Consider the following 24,931-nt stretch of genomic DNA (forward strand, 5'->3'; position numbering starts at 1 on the left):
GCTATAATAGTCTATTAACTGAACTATCTGACACAATGACTCTGAGGCTGTGAAAGGAACACTGAGACAGAAATCCAAAGATTTAAGAAGATACAACACAGGGCACTCACCAGGACCCGTACTCCTTTAGTTATGTGTTCCGCTGTGATTGTAAGTTCTGACAGATTCATGTTGGCTTGAAGTCTATACAGCTCAGGGTGCCTGCAGATCCATCGACTGAAATTGAGAGCAAAAGCCAGGGGATACTGCCAGCACAGAAGAAAACAGAAAAGGACAATTTCAGGAACAGGGGGTGATCCCAAGAATTGTACTCGTCATCACTTCAACTCAACAAAAGATCTGGTTTTCAGGCCACAGAGGTGCATTTATTCCTTCCTTCCTTCCTTCCTTCCTTCCTTTGGTTACTATAATTCCCATTTCAGTCACTGATTCTGATTGCAATTCAAATTATATGCTATAGTTAAAACAACAGAAAACAATAAAGACAGCCAAACCAAATATACAAAGCAACTGAGATACTTGGCCAATTACTGGGGTAGAATGCTACTGGTTCTGCCCAGTTCTATAGAACTGGTAGCTCTGAAGAGCAGCAGACACAGAACCAGTTCTGTGTTTGCTGCTGTTTGGCCCACCCACCCTCCTGGGCGCTTACCTGTCCTTTATTTCCTGCTTTTTCAACCTCAGCTGCTTTGGGGAAAAGTGGCTTTTCAAGTGCTGTGCACCTGCATGCTGCGCTTTTCAGCTCTCTGGGCGGCACAGCTTAATGTTTTTTACACACACGCGTGTGTGCGAAGCGCGTATGTGCACGCAAAACGTAGTCACCGAACCGGTAGTAACACCGGTTGAATCTCACCCCTGGCCAGTTAGCAATACATCCAGGAAATGGGGCCCTGCAGCACCTCAGGCTGTTAACATAGCCAGATATTTAGGACCTTATAAATGGCTAACGGGGTTGGGGCCAGGCTGATCTCCAAAGGGAAGATGTTCCATAGAGCAAGGGTCACAGTGGAAAAAGCTCATCTTCTGGTCCGTGCCAGCTGACACTCTTTGGCTGACAAATCTGCAGCTGTCCATTCTGCTAGATCTAATTGGATGGTTAGAGATTCTTGGGAAAAGGTGATAACTCAGGAAATCTGGTCCCAAGCCATGTAAGGGCTTTAAAGGTGAAGACCAACATCACGGATTGCACCTGGAAACATACTGGTAGCATTCCTTCATGTCCATTCATCTAACTTCTATACCAGGAAAGCCTGGCTGAAGAGAAATATTTAACGGGCATCTAGAAGATGTGACAAGAAGCTGCCTGACAAATTTCAGGGGAGAAGATATTCCGTGGAGCAAGCACCAGTGCAAAGAACAAACAAAACAACAACAAAAAGGCAACATGTCAGAGGCCACAAGATGGCACTCTGAAGTTTTCAACACACCCAGTAGGGAAGCACTGAGTTAGATTTAGCCAAGCAAATTTCCATCAAGTAGCCTATTCAGAAGTTGATTCAGTTCTTAGAGATGATAGCTAAGGTGTTATTTACAGCCCACGTAACTCAAGAAACTCAGGGCGTTTACAGTCATTAAATAGATGTTAAAAATAAAAGATATTAAAAGAATAAAATTGTAGTGACCTCAATTTAGTAGTGGAGAGGCACAGATTTTCAGGAACAATAATTAATCATAGAGATAGTTTAATAAAAAGCCAGAATTTCAACTGTCTGCAGAAAGAAAAAAATGTTGACATCAGTCTGGCTGACTACCATAGCAGAGAAAACACTTTGAGATACTTCCATCAAGAAGCCGTGCTAACCTTAACGTTCATGTATATACATAATCATTTAGGATCTTAAACAGAGGACTCCAAAGTTGGCAACTTTAAGACTTGTGGATTTCAACTTCCAGAATTCTCCAGCCAGCTGGCTGGGGAATTCTGGGAATTGAAGTCCACAAATCCCAAAGTTGCCAAGTTTGGAGATCCCTGTTCTTAACTGTCATTATTAAAAACCTGAAGTCTGACACACAATGTATAGGTAGCCATTGCAGCTCCTTTAAACCTGGTGTGACACAAACACACTGTCTCTAAAAAAACTATATCACCTCCAGTTTGTGGGTCAACTTTATGAATAGCCTCCTGTAAAATCTTGTGAGTATAAGAACATGTCCTACTATGACAAGACTATTCCTATCCAAAACAATAAGTCATTTGCATCTGGTCAAATACACATATGGTTATGCAAACATTTGGACCTCAAGCATTAATGCATGTTTAATCTTGATGGAGTGCAATCCCATCTAAAATTGGATTTTTTAAACCAAATTCTTGGAGCTGTAGGCAATCAATCCATAGTAACTCTACCATATCAAGATTCAATCATAGCTTCTTTTTCTTTATCCAGTCCATTGAAGAATCCAGACATGAATCCAACAGCTTCATTGTCTCATTTGATTTTAATGTCCAAGGGAACCATTGATGGGTATTATCCACTTATTGTTGGTACCCAAATTCTTTGTATGACTTCACAGGCAACACTGTCACACTTAAGTGCAGGTGTGTCACTGGTTCTCAAGTTTTCTTTTATTAGGCCTCCAAATATTTAACATTACGTACATTTTAATTTAGTACGATTGAACATTGTTTGAGTGATGATGCTGGCAACAAAAGGCAATAATAATTTGATTTGACAGATCAAGATCCAAGAGATTGCCATCAAAAAGCAGCTATGAAAAATGTTTTGCTATCACTCTATCAAAGAAGATAAGGAATTCTTTATTCACATCAATTCACTGGTAGAGCATGCAGCTTTTATCGCAATATTTGTGTAAAATGCTTTAGGACAGAGCTCAGTTATCTGATATCAAACTTCTAAAGGTCTACCGCATATACTTACAGTAACTGGTGGATGGACTTGAAATTTGATAAGTGAGACACATAAGATTTTTCAGTTGTACTGCCTAGTCCCATGATGGCGAACCTATGGCACATGTGCCACAGGTGACACACAGAGTCCTCTCTCCAGGCACGTGAGTTGTCACCCCAGCTCAACTCTACCACGCATGCATGTGCACCTCCCACCGGCCAGCTGGTCTTCGGGTCTCTGCTGCGCATGTGGGGGGGCGGGGTGCATGTACAGGGCGGGGCATATACATGGGGTGTGCATGCATGTGTGGGGTGAGTGCATGCGTAGGAGATGCATGTGCATGCACAGGGATGTGTGTGCATATGTGTGGTGCATGCACGGGGCAGGGCACATGCGCAGGGATGTGTGCGCATTGCATTTTGGGGATATGCATGCGCACTTTAGGCACTCAGTGCTGAAAAGATTAGCCATCACTGGCCTAGTCTATGGAATAAGACACTGTAACATGGGTCAGCATGATGTGACTCTCTACTGTTGTCAGAAGAAAGTGCCTTTTCCCTCACTATTAACCTTACTGGATATTGAGTTAATGGAAGATGGAATTTAGTTATGTATGAACATATGAACTGTACCCTGATAAGCCATGAAGGAAAAGATGGAGCCTTGAGACATACATGGCCAAACATGATTGTTATGTGTCACTTGTCTGTAGCAGGGATTGGGAAGTGCACACTGCAAGACGATGATTCATAGAAGTGCGCTCACCTGTTCATGAAGGTAATAATTGAAAGCAATCAAGAAGAAATAGCATTCAAGTCTCTGTAACATCTTCTGAAGAAAACGCTCTTTGGTGCTGTTCTTCTGCAACACAAACAGAGGAAACAATCCAGGTAATAGCATAAGGCTTATGGGATTGCTAAGCTGAAAATATACACTTTTCAGCATCTAACTTATTCCAATGAACCAACTATATTTATGCATATATTGAGAGAAAGAGTTGCAAACAAATTTGTAAATTTGCCTCTCAATGTAAATTATTACTTAAAACTATGCTACAACTAACACGCTCTATCTTTGGAAAAAAAATTAAGAATATCAATCAAGCAGTACTCAAATCATGACATTACACACATATATATCTATGATTTAAAAATTAAAAAATAATCAGCAAGCCCCCCAAAAATACAGCTTAAGTTTTATTTCTAGAAAATCTAACTGAGCCTCCATGATCTTAGGAAAAGAAAATACCAAGGGGAGTACAACATATTTTGGTCTAAGGAGTTGCCACCAAATCGGTATATGGTTATGTCACTGCGACAGGCATCTTGTGAATAAATGAATCTTTCAGTGGCCGTTTTTTGAAGATTCCAATCAAGATTGGGGATTCATGTTTAAGACCATGATTTTCTAACGCAGACATCTGCCAAAGACCTCTATTCTTTGGGTAACTCAACTTTGGAAAGCACCATTTTCCTTCCAAGAAACAATGACAGCACAATCATGGTCTCCATTATCCACTGCAAACTGTATCCTCCTGTCAATTTCTGTGACATAAGCTAAGCTCAGCAATTATGTTCTATTAATACCATACCATGAATTTCAAAACTGTGTGACAATTTAGATAAAATAATCCTGATCTACCTCTAGTTTTTTTTAAAAAAAATTACATTGGCTCTGTATGGGTCTTTATGGACAAAACAGACCTTGAACAAACACAGAAAGGCTTCACATGGTTTTGAAAGAGAGAGAATTTGACCAGGATCCATGGGAATCTTAAATTATATAATTGCCTTTAATTAATATTTACTTGTTATCCTCCAAGAAAAATCCACCCTGAAGTCATTTATCAAAAAGATTTAAGAAATGTACTTAGAAATATTTTCCTTCACAGGCTATTTCCACCCACATGTTAAAATAAATGATAGTGATGGCAGAAATCCAAGTATCTCATTGCTCTCAAATGCAGAGATCTGCAACAGAGTTTTATAAATAGTGCTTATGTTTTATGGTTTTCCTTGAAAGGATATTTACTGAGATCTTATCGTACATTTAGATATTACTATTACTTTACTTTATTGTCATTGTACCTCATACAACGAAATTAAATGCCATCTTCAGTGTATATTATACATAAGAAAACTATAAAAATAAAACAAAAACAAACATCCTTCACATTCCATACAACTGAATTGAAAAGATATGAATAAATTATATATTTTATAAAGCCTGCTTTTATTTATTAAAGAAAGACTGCATTGGGTATACATCAAATTTCCATAACCTGTACAACCTATCACATAAAGATAGCATTAACAATAAATTGTGGGGATGTGCCAGGTATTGGATATTTTGCTCCAATTTTTGCAGCCACAGAAAGTAACAAGAACAAGAATTCTGCCGGTCCTCATTTGGCTTAGAGACTTGCCATGTGTCACAGATATATATGTTCTGCTGCTTTCCACAAGGATGACAAAATCCATTGTTTAAGAAGAGCTATTGCTCTGCTTGAGTTTCATATAAACATTAACTGTGTTTATAAGTAAAGTGACTTGCAAAGGGTGATCTTTTAGAGCTGATGAAGATATACACTACATGCTGTGAGGGCAACCTGAAAATCACTTCAAGAGAAAAAGCTAAATTATTCTCACAAAACCACTGCTCAGAACAGAATGGATTTGATTTAAGTCAAGCCGATTTAAATCATGATTGAATCATGACTTGAATTGAATTGGCATCCTTCAGTCTCAAGAGACTATGGTATCGTGCTATGAAACCGGTAACTGCCGCTTCCCGTGTTGTTTCAACGCGGTATGCAAAGCTGGAGTGTCCTTTCCAGAGCACGAGGCCTGGGTAATTTAATAGGGGGGAAACTTCTGCTAACTGCTGGCTGCCTGCAATTTGGCAGTTCAAATCTCACCAGGCTCAAGGTTGACTCAGCCTTCTATCCTTCCGAGATGGGTAAAATGAGGATCCAAATTGTTGGGGGCAATAGGCTGACTCTGTAAACCACTTAGAGAGGGCTGTAAAGCACTGTAAAGTGGAATGTAAGTCTAAGTGCTATTGCTATTAGAGATCCCACTTACAAGGTATCACACTTTTTATAAAAGAATGATGAAATCTTCAAAAGAACTTCTCCCCAAACAACCTTGTGCAATAACAAAGTCTTGAAGAACTTGGCAATCTCATGCTATTTCAGCCATTTTTAAGTATTAAATGAGGAGGGAGCTTTTCTATGCATGTCATAAAGGGATGTCACAGGAACTTGGTGCCTTGTGGAATTGTGTTACTGACTCCTGCAATACCATAAAATTAGACTGAAACACCCAGAGAGAAAAAACAAGACAAAGACCTAACTAAGGCATAGGGGCTATCTGATACAGAAAGTTCTCCTGATGGGCTTAAGAGTCACTCTACAACTTCCTTCTCATGCAAAGAACTAGGTGGTTCACAGGGGCTGAGGCCCAATTCCATTTTAAGCATGATACCTTGGAAGGAGAATAAATCACAACAGTGATAAAAAAAAACAATTAAGAGCAAGGATCTTACATTTTCAACTCTCAAGAGTTCACTTGGAAATTCAAAATAGTTTTGTGATATTCTGGATAAACATTTATCCAGTGGAAAACTTTCTGGCTTTCAGGACAAACAGTTCTTTGTTTATAGTCATCTTTTACACCTCAAGAATTTTATAGCCTATCCTGTTTATATGTCTTTAGGCACGGTGAGCGGGGGAAGATGCTTTTAAAAGAAGAATTAAAGCCACATGTCTCTTTTTTAGCTTCCTTTTTTTCAATTTTACACAGTCTTTTTGTCACTGTTTGATGATGCTACATGTTGTAACAGAAAAGCACTTCTCTCACTCCCAACGAAAGTAGAAAATAAACCAATTGGCAGACTGAAATATTCATGGTATACAATAAAAGTAACAGCTTATCTGGGGTAATCAAGTGCAAGTCACTAAATCACAAAGCAACAGGTAGGCTAAGAAAAGCAAAGTGCACAAAAGGCTTCACAGAATATAGCAAAGCCAATAAATACAATGGCAAGTTGAAATAATTAGCAAATTTATCATTTTTCTTAAGAGAATCTCTGAATTTGAGGGTTAGCATTACATAACCATGAGTCACCATGGCTCTTAGTATACACACATTACAGTAATTTTAAGGTGGTATCTACTAAAATGCTCCTGCAATTTCAAATAAAGGTAGTCCTTGACTTACAACCATTTGTTTAGTGACTATTTGAAGTTCGACAAAGAACTGAAAAAAATATACTTACGACTGTTTTTCATACTTATGACCGTTGAACAGGGGTGGGATTCAAATTTTTTAACAACTGGTTCTATGGGCATGGCTTAGTTGGTGGGTGTGGCTTGGTGGTCATGTGACTGGGTGGATGTGGCTTGGTGGTCATGTTATTGGCTTGAGCGTGGCCAACTCAATATCATCAAGGAACGCATCTCCTCGCCTGGTCTCTCATGACTGTGGGGATGCTGCTATAGTCATAAGTGTGAAAAATGGTCATAAGTCACTTTTTTCAGTTCCATTGTAACTTTCAATGGTCACTTCACACAAGCAAAGTACCAGTAAAGGAGGGGAAAATACTCCAGAGAAGTTCCTGAGAGAGGAAGTCTAGTCCTGCCAAGAATATAATAAGGGTTAATGGAGAGGCAGTTTCTGTAAGCAAAACCAGAATGTTTCCTTGCTGCCTTCCTTACAGGATTAGGCCAGTAATTTTTTCTAACAATTGGTTCTCCAAACTGCTTAGAATGTTTGCTTAGAATGTTAACCACCGGTTCTACCGAAGAGGTGCAAACTGGTAGAATCCCACCCCTGCTGTTGCAGCATTCCCCCATAGTCATGTGATCAAAATTTGGGCCCTTGGCAACCATGGCTGGCTGAGGAATCCTGGGAGTTGAGGTCCACAAGACTTAAAGTTGCCAAGTTTGGAGACTTCTGTGTTAAGGGATACCATTTGGATTCCTGCCTACTTCAGAAGGGTAAAGGGCTAGTGTGGAGAAACTCAGAAAGGATGTAGCTGTGAGACTTGTTACAATGAATGTTGGTATGTGAGTTTTATCTCCTCCTTCTAGGTCTGTATTTTCTAATAGTTCACCAAAGTCATTCCATCGTTGGAGGTCTTCAGGAAAAGACTGGATAGCCACTTGTCTGGAACAATATAATGTCTCCTGCTTGAGCAGGGAGTTGGAATATAAAGCCTCCAAGGTCCCTTCCAACCCCATTATTCTATGTTCTATAAACAAGCAACACACATTCTCTGTGACACAGTAATAAATCTCCAGTTTCAGATACAGGTAGGCCTTGATTTACAACAGTTCATTTAGTGACTGTTCAAAGTTACAACAAAAAGTTACCTAGGACTGTTTTTCCACATTTATGACCATTGCAGCATCCCTAGGGTCAGGTGATCAAAATTTGGATGCTTGGCAACTGACTCACATTTGAGACAACTGCAGTGTCCCAGGTCACATACTCCTTTTTTGCAACCCCCTTGTGATGACCTGGAGTGTAACACAAAGGTAACAAAATCCAAAACGTAAATAAATGTCCTTTGATGTCTCCAACTTGGCCCCACTGTTAAATAATTCTCCACTGGAGATAAAACATACTCAAAAATTGTCTTCAAAAGAAAGCAATACAGTCCGAACTTAATGAGCAGATAGAGGTGAAATAAAAAACCAAACAAACTACAATGATGAAATTTCCACAATGGAACAGGATAAGTAATTACCAACTTCAAGGAGATAACAAGGCACAGTCTGTTAGAAGGACGCCAACCAAGTTAACTTCAGACCAAAATAAAACACACATTGCTTCTGGCAACGCTGTGTTGTAATCATCTCTCTTATATACTATTCTCCCCAGCTGCAACCAATGAGGGGGATCATGGCCGCTTCCTCTCTCATAAGCCAAGTTATTGCCTTCTCCGTTCCTCCCTGCAGGTCCTAGGATGCAGAGGGATGGGCCTGGTTCTTCCTCTTGACTTCCCAGCTGGTCTCTGCCCTTCCCCAGCCGCCTCCACAACCTCCGGAGCCACACCTCCATTCCCTGTCAGCTGTTCCTCCTCTCCCTCAGTGTCCGACTCTACCAAGGGCATGACACTCCTGACCAACGAAGTCAATGGGGATTCACTTAACAACCCTGTTACTGACCTAAATGCAGTGATTCACATAACAACGATGGCAAGGAAGATCACAAAATAAGGCAAAATTGACTTAACAGTTATCTCGCTCAGCAACCTCAATGTTGGGCTCAATTGTAGTTGTAAGTCAAGGATCCTATACTTGCAAAATCTACATTGTTAAACATAGCAAGGATACAAAAACACCTTTCCTGACCAGGGAATCTATCTATCCTTTAATTCACTTGGTTCCAGGTTTGATTTATAATGGCTGGGAATTAGAAGAAGTGAACTTCAAGGCATCTAGATGGCACCAAAGTTTGAGACAGGGTTTTTTCCTTAATCTTAAAACAATACTGCCCAGCATCATCTAGTAAAATTGCCATCAGTCTTCCAGAATCTGAAACAGATTTTTTCCATTGTCTATTACATGAGAATGTTAATTGGAAACGCCTGAGATTAAATCATCAGAAGATTTGCAGCTAAGATCCTTCTGAATGTACCTACCTGGTTCAAACCCGTAAGGAACTCATTACAAGGTGTAATTTCTCAACTTCAACCTCCACATCGCCTGTACGATTGTAGCCCTGTTGACTTTACTTACAAGACAGGTGGACTTGAATTGAACATAAAGGCCAAGAACTATATCTAAATTTTTATCTGATTATTGGGAAACCAAACAACAGTAGCTTTTTGAAAATCTAGAAAATGAGCCTATATAGCCCAGATGGGCTACCAATTCCTTTCCCTGTAGTGGCCTATGATGCAACCACAGCTGTTAGAAACTGGTGTCATAGGTTCCTACCCTTCTGAGGTGGGAAGTGTGTGCACACATGTGTATACTCAGAGAGAAAGGCATTACATCCTAAAACAGAGTCAGTATAACGTATAAATCAGAGATAAAATTCCAAAATCTTCAGACAGATGTTTAAACTTTGAACCCACCATTCTGCATTATGATTGCACTTTAGCCTTGGGCATCCACAAATGCTTAGTCCAGGGGTCTTCACACTTGACAGCTTCAACTCCCAGAATTCCTCCTCCAGTCATGTTAGCTCAGGAATGCTGGGAGTTTAAGTCCACAAGTCTTAAACTTGCCAAGTTTGAAGACCCTTTGCTTAGTCCAACCCTAGATATCAAAGACTGCCGGCCTTAACTTATATGAAGAAGGGCTCCTGTTGCAAGATCTGTAAATTACGTAAGTATCCATCTACCATCTGTGATACTTTTCCAATAAAACCTAAGAATTCTAATTGCATTGTAGCTCGATATCTCCATTTTCCAAAGAAAACAAATTGCAATCACAACAGTCATCCAAAGTATAAATACATAAAGCATTGAGGAGAGAACTTACTACCGGTAGTCCTCAGGTTACAAACTGTAATTTGAGCCCTGCAATTATGGTTATAATTGTGTTGGTCATATCATGAGACCAGATCTCATTATGACCTTTTTTGTGATGGCTGTTAAGTCAACACAATGCTTGTTAGGTGAATGCTATGATCGTTAAGTGAACCTAATTGTTGGCTATGGGGCAGTTTTTGCCCGAAGCAAACACCAGTTTCTGGCAAAAATTGTCGTAAATTGTGGTTGTGTAACTATGGGGGGAAGACATCAGAACTTGGAAACCAGGATGTCAGTCCCTTTTTCAAGGTCCAGTGTAACTTTGAACAGTTGCTAAGCAACCAGTTCTAAGCCGAGGCCTAATGCCATGCACCTTGTCACCATTTCAAAAGAACTACTAATACCTGGTTTTGATAGTCTTCTCCAATTCCTTCTAATTTCCTCTTGTATTCATAGATGGCTTCCTTCACATCATGCATTTCTGAACACAAGGCAATGGCAGCATCCACCTTTGAAGGCCAAAGAGAAAACAACAAAATCTTTATTCCCTTCAATCATATTTTTATTTTACCAGTGTCCTCTGTTAATGGTCACCTGGAATCTATATTATTTTTAACTGAAATGAGACACGGGAAAGCACAGGCACTATGTAGTCCTTCAATCTCTGTACAGCTTCGGAATTTTGAACCAGTGAAGTAGGATGGGCAAACCTCAAGAAATGCAGGACAGTTTCTAATCATTTCAGAGGGAGATGGGTGGTTAAGAAACATGAAATATAAATAAATTAAATAGTTTTGGAGATGAAAAACTTCCAATTTCCTCCCCCTCTCAAAAATGCACCCCTCTTTTTTCCCTATACTGAAAATGCTGACATTAAAGGCACAGCTAAAATGAAAAATGTGTGTTTGTAAATAACCTCAGCATAAAAAGCTTTAATTTATTGAAATATAGACAAAAAAGTAGAGGAAAACTACCAGAAGGAGGAATGAAGTTTTAGCATTGTAATGCCTCACAGGGCCAAATTAACTATTATGCTATACATGCTAAAAAATACTTCCACCCAAAATGTGATCTCTATCCCAGTTTACTTTTTACATATAATAACCACCCACTCCCATGTCCTCAGATAGCTTCTTCAATAAAACATATCACTATTTTGTACAGCTTTCCCATGGCCTCTCTCGACTCTGAACACTGGGAATTCTGGGAACTTCAGTCCTAAAACCTCTGGATGAGCATCCAGGTTGAGGCAGGCTTATTGTCTTTCTAGTCATAATGGGGTGAACTCAATATTTCTTTTTGTATAATCAGGCTGTTTTCATCATTAATGGCTACATTAATGTCAAGCACCAGGGAAATTAAGAGATTCAGGCAGTTCAAATGAGTATAAAGATTTATTACAAGCTTAAATTCTCTACAAGAATCTGAGCTACTAATGGTCAGTGGGAAGGGGAAGTGAGCAGGAATTAAGGAGGCATTCAAGATGGGCTGGACTTAGATCTCTTTTGGGTGCACAGGGACTTATGACTGATGACGCATTTGACCCCTCCCTCGGACTCTGCCTGATCATCTCCTAAAATTAATGTAATCAAGCACAGAGAATTGCAAGCCCCCCACTCTCTCTCACACACATACACAGACTATATACCGTATTTGTTGCTCCATAAGACGCACTTATTTTGTCTCCCAAAAGTAGCTGGAAGTGTCTGTGCATCTTATGGAGTGAATATTTCCGAAACCCCATCCACCCGCTGGCTCCCACACTTCAGTCTCCACACGCCCTGCTTTTGGCCTACACACAGGGGTGAGATTCTACCGGTTTTGTCCAGTTCTATAGAACCCCTTGTTAACTTTCTAAGCAGTTCAGAGACCAGGTAGTTAGAAGCAATCTCCTTTTGTTTTTTTCCACCCTTATTACATTCTTGGCAGAAAGCCTAGACTTCCTATCTCGGGAGCTTCTGAGGTTTAGCTTTCTTAAAGAGGAAGGTTGTTTTAAGATTTTTACACTGCTGTTGGAGGATATACTTCCCTGGACAATCAGCACTTTAAAGAAATAATTGAATAATGAAGCAAAGCTTTCAGTGACAGGGAACCAAGATGAATGACATTCAACAAGGCTTCTTGGCTAGTTAGAAAGATTGACATTCAAACGTGAGTTTATATACCCTTTCTAAGTTTTGGTCTAAAACTGGTTTTTGGTGAAGGTTTAATCCTGTGTTTATTGATGGGATAATTTTCCCTATTCAGCTTCAACAAGCAAAAGCTACTGTTGTGATTTAATTATTTGTATTGTGTTTGAATTTTTTCCTGCCTCAAGGTTTCTTTTTCTGTCTGAGGAGGGGGTCTTCCTTACTGCTTTAGTACTATCTGGCACTGTCCTTTGGGGGTATACTTCCAAGAGGCAGGATGCAAGTTTGGCACTGATTTTTTTTACTGCCTTTCTGGGGGACATGGGACCTTTCCTTAAATCTGGATGATTTTCTTAGGATATCTTGTGAGGTGAGTGAGACCAGCTGGTCTCTTTAAGTAGTTCAAATGGATCTAAGGATTGCTTTTCCTGAGGGTGCTTTTTCTGGAGAGCTTAAATGACCTCTCTGCTGAAGGGTTTCACTTTATGAGCAAGAGTTGGCTGCTTGATAGTTATCACTGCATTTTAACTATTTTTATTCCTCAAGGTGCTCTGGCACCCTGCCTGATTTGTAACTCTGGCTTGCAGGTATTTTTAATCTAATGATTGGTATTTAGGGCAGCTTTTTGCAAGCAAAGAAGCTTTTTGTATTTTTGTACAGGTAATCCTTGACTTACAACAGTTCATTTAGTGACCATTCAAAGTTACAATGGCACTGAAAAAAGTGACTTATGACCATTTTTCACACATATGACTGTTGCAGCATCCACACTGTCATGCCAGGCGAGGAGAAGCGCCCCTTGACATGAGTGATGTCGAGTTGGCCATGCCCACCCAGTCACATGACCACCTAGCCACACCCACCAACTAAGCCATGCCCACAGAACCGGTTGTTAAAAAAAACTGAATCCCACCCCTGCCTACATATGCCCTATTTTTGGCTTCTGTGCATCCCGTTTTCGGCGATAGGTGGCAGTGGCGAACAGTCATGAACAGTGGCAGCAATCAGCAGTGAACAGTGGCAGCAAATGGTGGCAAACCCCGCTGCCTGGAACGGGCTGAAAATGGAACGCGTGGAGGCCAAAAATGGGGCGTGCAGGGGCAACAATCGGTGGTATTTCGGGAGCTGCTTGCTGTAAGGATGCTAGCCAGATGAATACTGATGGATGCTGGGAAGCAGAGGCAGATTTTTTTTTTCTTGTTTTCCTCCTCTAAAGTTAATGTGCATCTTATGGAGCAAATAAAATACAGTAATACTTCACTTAAAGAAGGCTCCATGAATTTGTCTGTGTAACTTGTATGTCCTTCTACACAATTTGTAGAGCATCTCGATCTTTATCAGAGGCTGTCACAGATTGAGACAAGTAACTCTGTCAGACATATTAATTAGCCTCAATGAGAATAAGGGGCAATGAAGCACAAGAAGATCACTGACAGGAAAAACATACAATTAGTTTCACTCACCTCTTCCACTATCTGTTGCCCTTTGGGTACTATGCCAATGAAGTTCTGAATAATCCGAAATTGTTCCCTGGGTGAAGATTTGGGAGACTGTGGAAGGCTGTGATTGGATAATATTAAAGATATTCCTTAATGCATGGAATGGCACGAAAGTTTAACAAACTTTCTAATTTTGCTTTTATTAAAATTATGTGATGCACTGCAAGCTGCTCTCATCAACACTACATAAAGAAAAAAAAATACAAATTCCTACTGAAGCAAAGAATTGGTTTATATACAATCTATTACATTTGATGTACTATTAATATAATGGTTGGTACTATTACACTTAAATAAAATTAAATTTAAAAAGAAGCTATAGCAGACAGCTTGATCAAACTTGAAATCTTGATGCCCATACTGAAAATACATTGTTCTATATTTTGTTCTCTTAATGTTGCATATAAAATACTGCTCAACAAAGTTTCCCAAGCCAGCTATTTAACACCCTTACAGATATTCAAAAATCTTGCATTTTGGATGATACCTAAAATAGTAAATTGACAATCGTTATATAAATAATGTAGTTCAATCCATATTTCACTAATATCCTAATCATATGTAAGGGGAAAATGTTTCTAATTCCTCTCAGTTTGTGATACAACAAGTCCCTGAGATAGGAACAAAACCATTCCTTTTTGATGTAAGCAGATTTTCAGTGCCTATAAATAATCATGACTTCCTCCCCATTTCATTTCATCTTAGTAGGAGATACTATACAGCTCTTACTCTTGTTTTAGTAGACCACCTTTACGGTGAAAGAGGACCAGAGTTCCTAAGACCATGGCGAAATTGGTCGTTCCAACACCAGTTTGGCAACTAAACACCAGAGCAGGAGGTGGCTTGCTGCGATCTTGGAGAAGGAGCAGATTTGGACTTTCCTGTAAGACAGAATTATACACATTCGTTGGGCTGCCATTTGGTCAAAAGCAGTGGTGATATGCTCCCGATTCGGACCGGTTCACTCAAACTGGTAGTAAAAAAAAAAAAACCCCTTCAATGATCAGCTGAGGAGGAATAAAAGCCAATCAGCTGAGAGGATAAAGAAGAGAAAAGCACAAGATCGGCCCTCCCACCTGCCCCTGCACTTTTCTCTTCTTTACCCTCTCAGCTGATTGGCACTGCAGGCCTCAACTGATGTGGGAAAAGCTGTGAGGGCATTAGATGCGCGGGCATGTGCGCGCAGTCACCAAACCAGTAGTTGAACAGGGAGGATCCCACTGCTGGTCAAAAGACTGGCTATCAAACAACTATGTGAGAGGAAAAATAACTTCCTTTTTAGCTTCCTAAAATGTATTTATTTATTTAGAAAAGTTATACAGCCGCCTATTCGCTCATAGCGAGTCCAGGTGGCCTACAAGCAATAAAACACAGGATAGAAAATTTTTACAAAATTAAAATTAAAAAAGAACCAATTAACCCCTCCACATCCACCCTCCAGCAACAACACACAGTCAAATGAGCCATCTGATGGGTTTCCTATCTCACTCTGCGTTCCCCTGTACCACTGGCAAAACCAAATCTTCTAAAGTTCACACACATTGTGTGTTGTTGCTCTAGAATAGAATAGAATAGAATAGAATAGAATAGAATAGAATAGAATAGAATAGAATAGAACAGAACAGAATAGGTTTATTGGCCAAGTGTGGTGGACACACAAGGAATGTGTGTACTCTCAGTGTACATAAAAGGAAAGATACATTTGTCAAGAATCATCAGGTACAACACTTAATAATTGTCATATGGTACAATACGCAATCAACTCATACTAGGAAACAGTCAATAAAAATCATAAGGATACAAGCAACAAAGTTACAGTCATACAGTCATAGGTGGGAGGACATGGATGAAAGGAAGGATGGGAAGATTAATAGTTATAGTAATACTAATGCAGACTCAGTAAATAATTTGACAGTGTTGAGGGAATTATTTGTTTAACAGAGTGATGGCATTTGGGAAAAATTGTCCTTGGATTTATTTGTTCTGGTTTTTAGTGCTCTATAGCATCGTTTAGAGGGTAGGAGTTGAAACAGTTTATGTCCAGGATATGAGGGGTCTGTAAATATTTTCACAGCCCTCTTTTTGACTCGTGCAATATACAGGTCCTCGATGGAAGGCAAGTTGGTAGCAATTGTTTTTTCTGCAGTCCTAATTATCCTCTGAAGTCTCTGTTTGTCTTGTTGGGTAGCAGAACTAAACCAGACAGTTACAGAGGTGCAGATGACAGACTCAATAGTAATAGACCAAGAGAAAGAAACACTCTTGGGTGATCAAAAAGAGGGCAATGGCTTTTCTTGTGAACACTTCTTCCTTCTGAATAAGCAGGAGATGGGATTTGATGGCCTATCAGCCTCTTCTAAGCTTGGTTAGTATTGATGTTATCTAGTTGGGTATTGAAATAGTTGCAAGAAAACAATCAAACTCAGATATCACAAAGGACCCCACAGCTCAACCCTGAGTCACACATATTCTTTTTTACTGGAGCCTCTTCTAGTTCCCTTCCTACCTATTCACTCTCAAAACGTGAATTAAGATTAGCCTCAATCCTATTGGCCATTCAGAGGGAGCTCTCAAGGCCTGATCAGGTCTCAGGATCCCTTGGAAATAGGCAGCCCCCACAAAATGGCTTTATTATATATGTTTTAAACACTCTTCCTTAGTTCTGTTATATACATGTTTCTTATTTTCTATGTTTATTTTAAGATGAGTCTTTATTGTTTGGTTATTATTGTTCCCTGATCAAAATCATATCTGTAATGGGTGGCTATATAACATAGATCAGTGGTGGTTAAACTTTTGGCGCTCCTGTGCCAAAAATTGTGCGTGTGCTTGCATGCTTGCACTCGGGTGTCAGCACCCAGAAGGCAATGCGTGTGCCCCCCTACACTTCCTACGCATGTGTGCGCAATCCCTGCCTACCCACCCCCACTGCCCCCTTACCTGCACTGAGCCTCAGAGCTGATTTTCAGCCGGTTTGAGGCCTTTTTCACCCTCCCAAAGGCTTGAGGAAGGCTTCTACAGGCTTCAGCAAGCTTTGCAGGCTGAAAACTAGCCCCGTTTCATCACTTCCTGTTTTTCCGGAAATACCAGAAGTGACAAAACGGGGCTAGTTTTCAGCCTACAAAGCTTGCTGAAGCCTGCAGAAGCCTTCCTCAAGCCTTTGGGAGGCCGAAAAAGGCCTCAAAGCAACCAGGGGGAAAAAATCAGCTGTGAGGTGCAGGTATGTACAGTGAGGAGTTTGCCTGCAGCTCGCATGCCAGCACAAATGGCCATCACGGAGATAGATAGATAGATAGATAGATAGATAGATAGATAGATAGATAGATAGATAGATAGATAGATGATAGATAGATAGATAGATAATAGACAGACAGAAATAGATTAGACAGATGTAGTAACTGTAAGTTTAACTCTTTTAACTCTTAATACCCTATTTATGTATCTTAATACACAGAATAGCAGCTACTAACAAACAAAAATTCTGTTCTCTCTCTCTCTCTCTCTCTCTCTCTCTCTCTGTGTGTGTGTGTGTCTTTGAGTTAGTCTTGACTCTAGAAATTGCCTAGATAATAAGACCCTGCAGCTTTCTTGCCAAGCTTTTGGAAGTGGGTTGCCATTGTCTTTTTCTTAGAGTTGACTATGTATGACTGGTCCCAGGCCACCTAGTTGGCTTAGTGCCTGAGGGAGGACTAGAATTCCCTATTTTCTAGCCTGATGCCTTAACCGTTACCCCAAGCTGACTTACCTTTTAATCTTATGTAATTTAAAAAAAATCTTACGTGAAGTCTCATGTTATTTTAAAAGTCAATCTTTTTTTTAGAAAAACAAAACATTCTCCCAATATAATTGGGATATAATTGCAATTGAATGGCTTATTACTTCCCAAAACAAGGAAAGCCTCTCTCATTCTCTTAATCAAATTAACTCCACATTTTAAACACAGCTTAGAATATATACTGTAATTACTTTAACCTTGAATTGTTCCCATGACACTTTGCATATTTTTAATATCTCCCAAAACGGTCTCCAGCCTTAGCAAAACAATGAAACGTCCAAAGTAAACACTGGCACTGCATCTAGCAATTGGATGCCCATTAATTAAATTCAGTATTATAGAATTCATCCACCCCACACCCCGCACCCCAAAAAAAAGCATTTATTTTAATGGGTTTCTAATAAACAGGCCTTTCAAGGTTTAATTTCTTGCTGGCTTGTGCAGTATTTCTTTTTACCGTGTGTGTTTGGGGAAGGGGCTATTAGCCTTTTTTCATTTGGCACAACAAAACTATACAGTAAGTCATGATCCAAAAGCAAATACAGGCGCCTAGCAAATGCGTGTGTTCAAACACCAGCTAGAGGGATCCAGAAATAGACGCATGAATCTACACTCGGCAGATGTAAATACAGAGGGGAGGGAAAGCAAATGTTTGTAGTATCTCCACCCAACAGGAAGAATTTCCAGCTTCTGCTAACAAGCATCTTGCATGGACTTCCTTTTCCAAGTCAGCTTATTCAATAAAAGAAAGCTTGTAAGATTAACATCTGGGATCAAGTCTTACCCGGAGGAAACCGATGAAAGCATCAAACTGTGTTTCTAAAGGTGCTCCGTCCACAGGCAAAGGCAGACGATGGTACCTACCGAGAAAAATGAATTATTTCCAGCTTTTGAAAACACCCTCGATCAACATGCAGGCAAGCTTTCAAAGTGTTCTTGGATAGAGACATTTAGAAAACATCTAATTCAGCACATTGGCATGATGAAAAGGAGGAATTCGGGTACAATATTGCTTTCTCGTGCGACAGTTATACATTTCGGAGTAAAAAGCCAGGACTTTATTTTTACCCATGACAAAAAGCCATGGTTTATTCAACCATGCCTGTTGAAAAAGGGTACCGTTTGGCTAAATTTACAGAATACATTAAGTCAAAATGGAACAAATGAAAGGTAGTCTTCAACTCACAACTGTAAAGGAGCCTCCCTATTACAGGCATAATTTGTGACGGTTAGAAAATGGGTCATCCTGTAAGCCAAGGGTCTTCAAACTTGGCAGCTTTAAGACTTGTGGACTTCAACTCCCAGAATTCCTGAGCTAACATGACTGGAGGAGGAATTCTGGGTGTTGAAATCCACAAGTCTTAAAGCTGTCAAGTTTGAAGACCCTTCCGATGTAAGCCAACCTGATTTTACAACCTTTTTTTGGAGCCATCATTAGAATAACAGAATAAGAGAGTTGGAAGGGACCTTGGAGGTCTTCTAGTCCAACCCCATTCAAGCAGAAGACCCTCTTGCCACTGAGGTACACAAGCAGACAGATCCCCCTAGGATAGGTTTGCATGTGGTTTAATTTGCCCTCTGTGTTCTATTTCCACTGTCATTTCTCAAACGTTTATAGTGCCCTGCCTCTTTTGATGGGGAAACAGAAGGAGCTTCACTGACTAAATAAGACAAGGTGAAAGAGAGACATATGACAAGTAGGCAGCTTTACTAATTGGTTTGGCAGCTTCCTGGAGACCTTTGTGTGGCGTGGGTGTAGGTCACAAAGGTGGAGGAGAAGGTGAGCTTTGATAGGTGGATAAGGTGAGACAGGTCATCTTCTTGGGAATTCTCATGGCTTTATGACTTCATCCCTGCAGGCTAAAGTGACAGTTACTGTCAGTTAACAGTTCATCAAAGCTAAGATGCCTTCCCAGGGGTAAGTTGCTCTTCAGTGGGGCTCCTGGGGAAGCTTCCCCCTCTTAAGAGAAAAGGCTGAGAGGCTGCCGGAGGTTGAGAGCCAGGGCCAGGATCAGGGTGAGGGGAAAGGGAGAGGAACTGGCATGGAGAACAGGAGGAAGAGGATAAAAAGGGGAAGGAGAGGGTCAGGGAAAGGAAGGTGGGGAAGGGGAGGAAGGGCAAAAGAGGTGGAGAGGGATGCGGAGGAGAGGTGATGGGGAGAGGGAAGGGGGACAGGACAAAGAGGGAGGAGGATGAAGAAAGAAAAGAGAAGGGGGACGAAGAAGTGGAGAGGGCCCAGTTGGGGAGGGGAGCGGAGGCGGAACGGGGAGAGGAAGATAGGCACAAATAGGGAGGGGGCAATTCTAATGTTTGTATGGCTTCATACAGGCAGGTTTATTACAAGAGCTGAAGGGGAGGGAGGGGAGGGAGAGAGGGAGAGGATGAGGGGAGGGGAGGGAGAGGAGGGGAGGGGGAAGTGGCCAGGGAAGAGGAAGGGTTGGATGATGCGGAGTAGCAAGAGGGGAGGGGGAGAAGGGGAGGGGAATGGGACAGGGAGGTGAAGGGCAGGTCAGAACAAGTGGGCTGGTGGTGAACTCTAATGTTTTCATGACCTCCTCCCTGCAGGTTGCAGAGGTGAGCAAGTGCAAAGGTGAGGGAGGGGCGTGGATAGGAGAGGGGGAGGAGTACCAGGGGAAGGGAATAGGTAGGAGGGAGACAAATAGGGAGGGGAAGACAAGGGTAAGGGAAAACAGAAGGACCGAGGGAGGACAAGGGCAATGAGGATCTGGAAGTGGTCACAGAAGGGTGAGGGAGGGGAATAGGGATGAGCATGGGAACTTGGGGGGAATTGGATATAGGGAAGGAAAGAGTGGTTAGGAGCAAGGGCAGGGGAATAGATTAGAATTAACACAGAATTAAGGCATGGAATGGAATAAGAGCTAGGATGGAATGTGGGGGACCTATGGTTAAAATAATCTCTTTTAATTTTGGTGGCCCCGCGCTCAAGTCTAAGGAAGAGTTAGAATCAGAAGATTGTGTCTGCCGTTGGCTTATATACTTGCAATTGGAAGAAAGATTTAAATTGGATCAAAAGAGTTGCCGGTTTGACTTTGTTAAAAGTCAATTGGAAATCCTACTGTGAGGTAGAGAGGAACGTATTATTGCTAAGGTTTGTAAAATGTTATTGAGATTGAATTGGAAAAGTGAACATGTCAAGACTTGTACGATTCAGTGGGCAAGGAATTGTATTATGTGATGCTTGAACAATGGGAGAATATGTGGACGAAAGGGTTAAAATTTACATTAAATTACAACTGAAAAGAAAATGTCTATAAGATGATGTGTCGCTGGCATTTAACACCAGACAAGATATTCAGAATGTATGAAGGTATTTCAAATGAACGCTGGAAATGTAAATAGAAAGAAGGGACCTGACATTTATGGTGGACATGTGATCAAGAAAAGAAAAATTGGAGTAGGATTCAAACTCTAATAAAGACAATTATTAAAGTGAACATAAAGATAAAACCAGAAACTTTTTATTTTGGGCTTAATGGAAAAAGATTTGGGAACCTTGATGTTATTATATATGTTGATTGCAGCAATGTTACTTTATGCACAAAAATGGAAAGGATATTTCAATTCCTACGATGGACGAATGGCTGCAAAAGCTGACTGGATTTAGCAGAGACGGCTAAACTGACTGTTTTGATCAAAGAAAAGACTGTAAGTAAGTACTTTTGTTTCTACTTGGAAACAGTTTCTGGATTGTGTGCTTAGGTGGAAAAAAAATGAAACTTTGATTTTGGGTTTTACCAATTAGATAGATGTGTGGTTATAGAAATGGTTAGTTTATACTATTATGTGAAAGTAAAAAGCGGAAGTTTGATCTTAATGGCTTATTCTACTACACCAGAGGGAGTAGTACGCCTCCCCCACCTTTTTTCCCCTTCTTTTCTACATTTCTCTCTTCCCTTTATCTTCCTTTTGTTTCCCGCTATTTGCTTTGTTAGTCTATCCATCTCTGCACAGTCTAAAAAATTTTTTGTAACAACATCCTCTGATGGTACATTTTCCTGCTTCCAAAATTGTGCATAGGAAATCCTAGCAGCTGTTAAGACATGCAGCATAATGTATTTATCTTTTTTATTATATTTTTATGTTGTTATGCCTAATAAAAATAGTTCTTCAACTTTAATTTTGATGCTCTTAATTAGAAATAAGGATAGTTGAGTGGGAAGTGTGGTACCAGCTGGAGCGCCTGAAACCACAAATTTTCTTAAACTTGGGGGAAGAGGACAGATACATTTAACCCTAAAATAAGCCCATGGAAGCCAGGATGCTAGTAATTGTCCTGGAGATTGAACAGGTTAGTTTCAAGTTGAGGAAATATTTCCTGTCCGTGTGACAGTCACACTTACTGTGGCGGTCATTTTGGATCCTGACTCTAAGTAAGAGCAGCCTGGATTTCCCTCTAAATTTTAATAAACCTGTCAGCTCAAAAAGATGACCTACATTCTTGGAATACAGATAGACCTTGAATTTACGACTAGAATTGAGCCCAAACTTTCTGTTGCTAAGCGAGGCAGATTTTATGACCTTTCTTGTCACAGCTGCTAAGGGAAACACTGCAGTTGTTAAATGAAACACGGGATCGTGAGGTAAATCTGGCTTCCAACATTGACTTTGCTTGCTGGAAACTGTCTGGGAAGGGTTCATATAGCTATCACATGACCCCGGGATACTGCAACTGTCATAAATACATGCCAGTTGCCAAGTGCCCAAATTTTGATCATGTAACCATGGGGATGCTGCAATAGTCGTAAGTGTGAAACAAAAGTAATAAATCACTTTTTTTTTAGTGCTGTTGTAACTTCGAACAGTCATTAAATGAATAGTTGTACATTGAGGACTACCTGTAATGTTTTGCAATGCTACCACTTAGGTAAAACAGAGAATGGCGAAAAGAAATAAGATTTATTAATAAGGGCAAGATTCTCTTCCACCGAAATTTACCTATAAGACGGCAGCAAGAAGACAGGCCTCTTGTACACTTCCTCTGTCACTTGGATGTCTTCTTCACAGAAGATTTTGACTGAATGCGGCTCATCTTTGAAACGTTCAATGTCATTGTAGACGTAATATATATTCTCACTCAGCTGGGCAAAGTCATGTATCTTCAACAGATAAATCCAAGAAACCAACCTGAGAAGAAGCTTGCTTTATAAAACATTATCTATACAACCTGCCGACATGCAGTTTCCTTCCTTAGACCTACTTGCTGACTTTGCTAAATGGTTCGTCGTAAAGATACAAAGGAAAAAGCTCTGGTCCTACTCATCTCAAGTTGTCCATGCAGAGCTTACAGGACCAACATTAAGATTGGATCATAAGACTACTATGACACCAAGATAATGCCAGATAGGCTTCTACTGTATTGTGCAGATATCTAAATACTCCACCGGATGCTTTCCCAGATACCTTTCCAGATGTCAACTCAGAGGGGGATGAACCAGTTCTGGGCACATCTGGAGGGGAGTTGGTCAGTGGCTCTTAGCCGCCATCTAAGAGGGATTTGGCTGCAGCAGAACAGCCCTGAGGCTTCAGGTGGAGAAAACCACACATCTGCAGCCAGTCAGTGATTAGGAAGGAGAACTGCCTTCTTCACCTGATCCCAGAACACGTAGGGCAGAGAAAAGGCAGGAGCAGATGAGGTCAGCCAGATTACTCACAAGGAGGCAGCCTCACCCTTCTTGATGGGCTGCCCCAATTCAGCACAGCTGGCAGAGGGAGGTGATGTTGAGAACAACGGTGTTCATTTCCTAGCTGTGTGTTTCCTGCCTTGTTTTAGATTTGATTCTGTGCTTGGATTGTGCCTTGTGTACTCTGGACTTTTCTTGCCTCATGAACTTATGGATTTAACTTTGCCTGGTGGGTTTATCTTGTTGGGAAACTTTCACGTGCCTTGTGCTCTGTGGACTAGCATTGGTCTGCTTTTGGCCTGACTTAAATTGCGACAGTTCTGGGTTTCTGGTGAAGGGATATTGCTGGAAAATATTAATAAATCCACTAAACTACCATTACGTGGGAGTGAATGGGACAGCGTGACTATACAGTAATGTAATTAAAGCTGTGCTTCTCTTTTAAAAGGAATGGTGTCTTGGAAAAGAAATAAGTTAGAATACTCAAGACACATTATGAAGAAAGTGGAAGTTAGAGAATAAATGATATTAGAGGTAGTTCTTGACTGATGACCACAATACAGCCCAGAATTTCAGTCATAAGTCATTGTGGTTGTTAAGTCAAGACATCACACAATCGGATTTGAGTTTACGACCATATTTACAATGGTTGTAAGTCTCCAAAGTTGTTAAATGACTCACGTGATCATCAGACAAGCCAATACAGTTGTTGAGTGAATCCAGCCTATCCAAAGGTTAGAGTTTTTTGTCATTTTCTAGCAGAAAATGGCAAAAAAACCCACCTCCACAAATCATGGACACGTGACTGCAGAATGCTGCAATTGATTGTAAATGTGAGCCGACTGCCATGCACTTGAAATACAATCACATGACCACTAGGAGGAATGGGCAGTCATAATTCTGATGATGGGTTATCAGTAGCTTTTGTAAAGTCCATTGTGACTTTGAATGGTCATTAAACGATAGTTCATAAGTCGAGGATTACCCATAATAAAAGTGGGAAAATGTATCTCCAGAAAATCTCAAATGCAGTGCACCTTCAAGTAGCCCTCAAAAATCACCTCTTTTCGAATAGAGACTTCCAGGTCTTCTACTTTGACACCTCTGTGCAGATTGTGTAGGTTCTCCTTCAAGTTCTCCTTTGCTCTTGGAGTGTAGGGGATGAAATCATTGTCCATACGCAGAAAAAGTATAGGTTCTTCACGAATGCAGAACACAATACATTCCTGCCATGACAAAGAGAACAGTGTTGGCTACCTTCTCAAGAGAGAGTAGAGAAATGCTGATTTACATAGAAAGCTTTTCTGGTCTGCAGTAATTATCTAAAAGTTTGGACTTTAGTGAGACATTGTCCTTCTGCACATTGTCCTTCAGGGCATTTGTTCAAGGGCAAACTTCTAGGTGTGCAAGAGAATAAAAAATATGCTGCAAGAAACAGATTTCTGTTGTTGTTAGGAAAAAAAGTCAAAGATACATCAGAATGCCTATGGAGAGAAAATGGAAGTTCCACTGTTTTCTCCCATCTAGTGACATGTGCATAAAAGTAAATGTA

The 24,931-nt window shown here is 40.5% G+C and overlaps 1 protein-coding gene across 4 annotated transcripts in view; it reads right to left on the reverse strand.

The window, feature by feature from the left end:
* PALD1 (phosphatase domain containing paladin 1) overlaps positions 1 to 24,931 on the reverse strand; it is a 127,482-nt gene that overhangs the window by 50,981 nt on the left and 51,570 nt on the right. For all 4 annotated transcript variants that reach the window (XM_026713536.2, XM_087932330.1, XM_026713537.2 and 1 more), the window contains exons 5-12: positions 24,441 to 24,605; positions 22,694 to 22,854; positions 18,522 to 18,597; positions 14,692 to 14,843; positions 13,927 to 14,023; positions 10,739 to 10,843; positions 3,615 to 3,710; positions 111 to 245 (exon numbers count right to left, since the gene is read on the reverse strand). In XM_026713536.2, coding sequence (XP_026569321.1) covers positions 111 to 245; positions 3,615 to 3,710; positions 10,739 to 10,843; positions 13,927 to 14,023; positions 14,692 to 14,843; positions 18,522 to 18,597; positions 22,694 to 22,854; positions 24,441 to 24,605 — 987 coding nt within the window. The remainder of the gene's footprint in view (positions 1 to 110; positions 246 to 3,614; positions 3,711 to 10,738; positions 10,844 to 13,926; positions 14,024 to 14,691; positions 14,844 to 18,521; positions 18,598 to 22,693; positions 22,855 to 24,440; positions 24,606 to 24,931) is intronic.

This window comes from Pseudonaja textilis, chromosome 4, assembly GCF_049901715.1.
Source record: "Pseudonaja textilis isolate UNSWEBS1 chromosome 4, rPseTex1.2, whole genome shotgun sequence".
In the NCBI taxonomy this organism is placed as follows: Eukaryota; Metazoa; Chordata; class Lepidosauria; order Squamata; family Elapidae; genus Pseudonaja; species Pseudonaja textilis.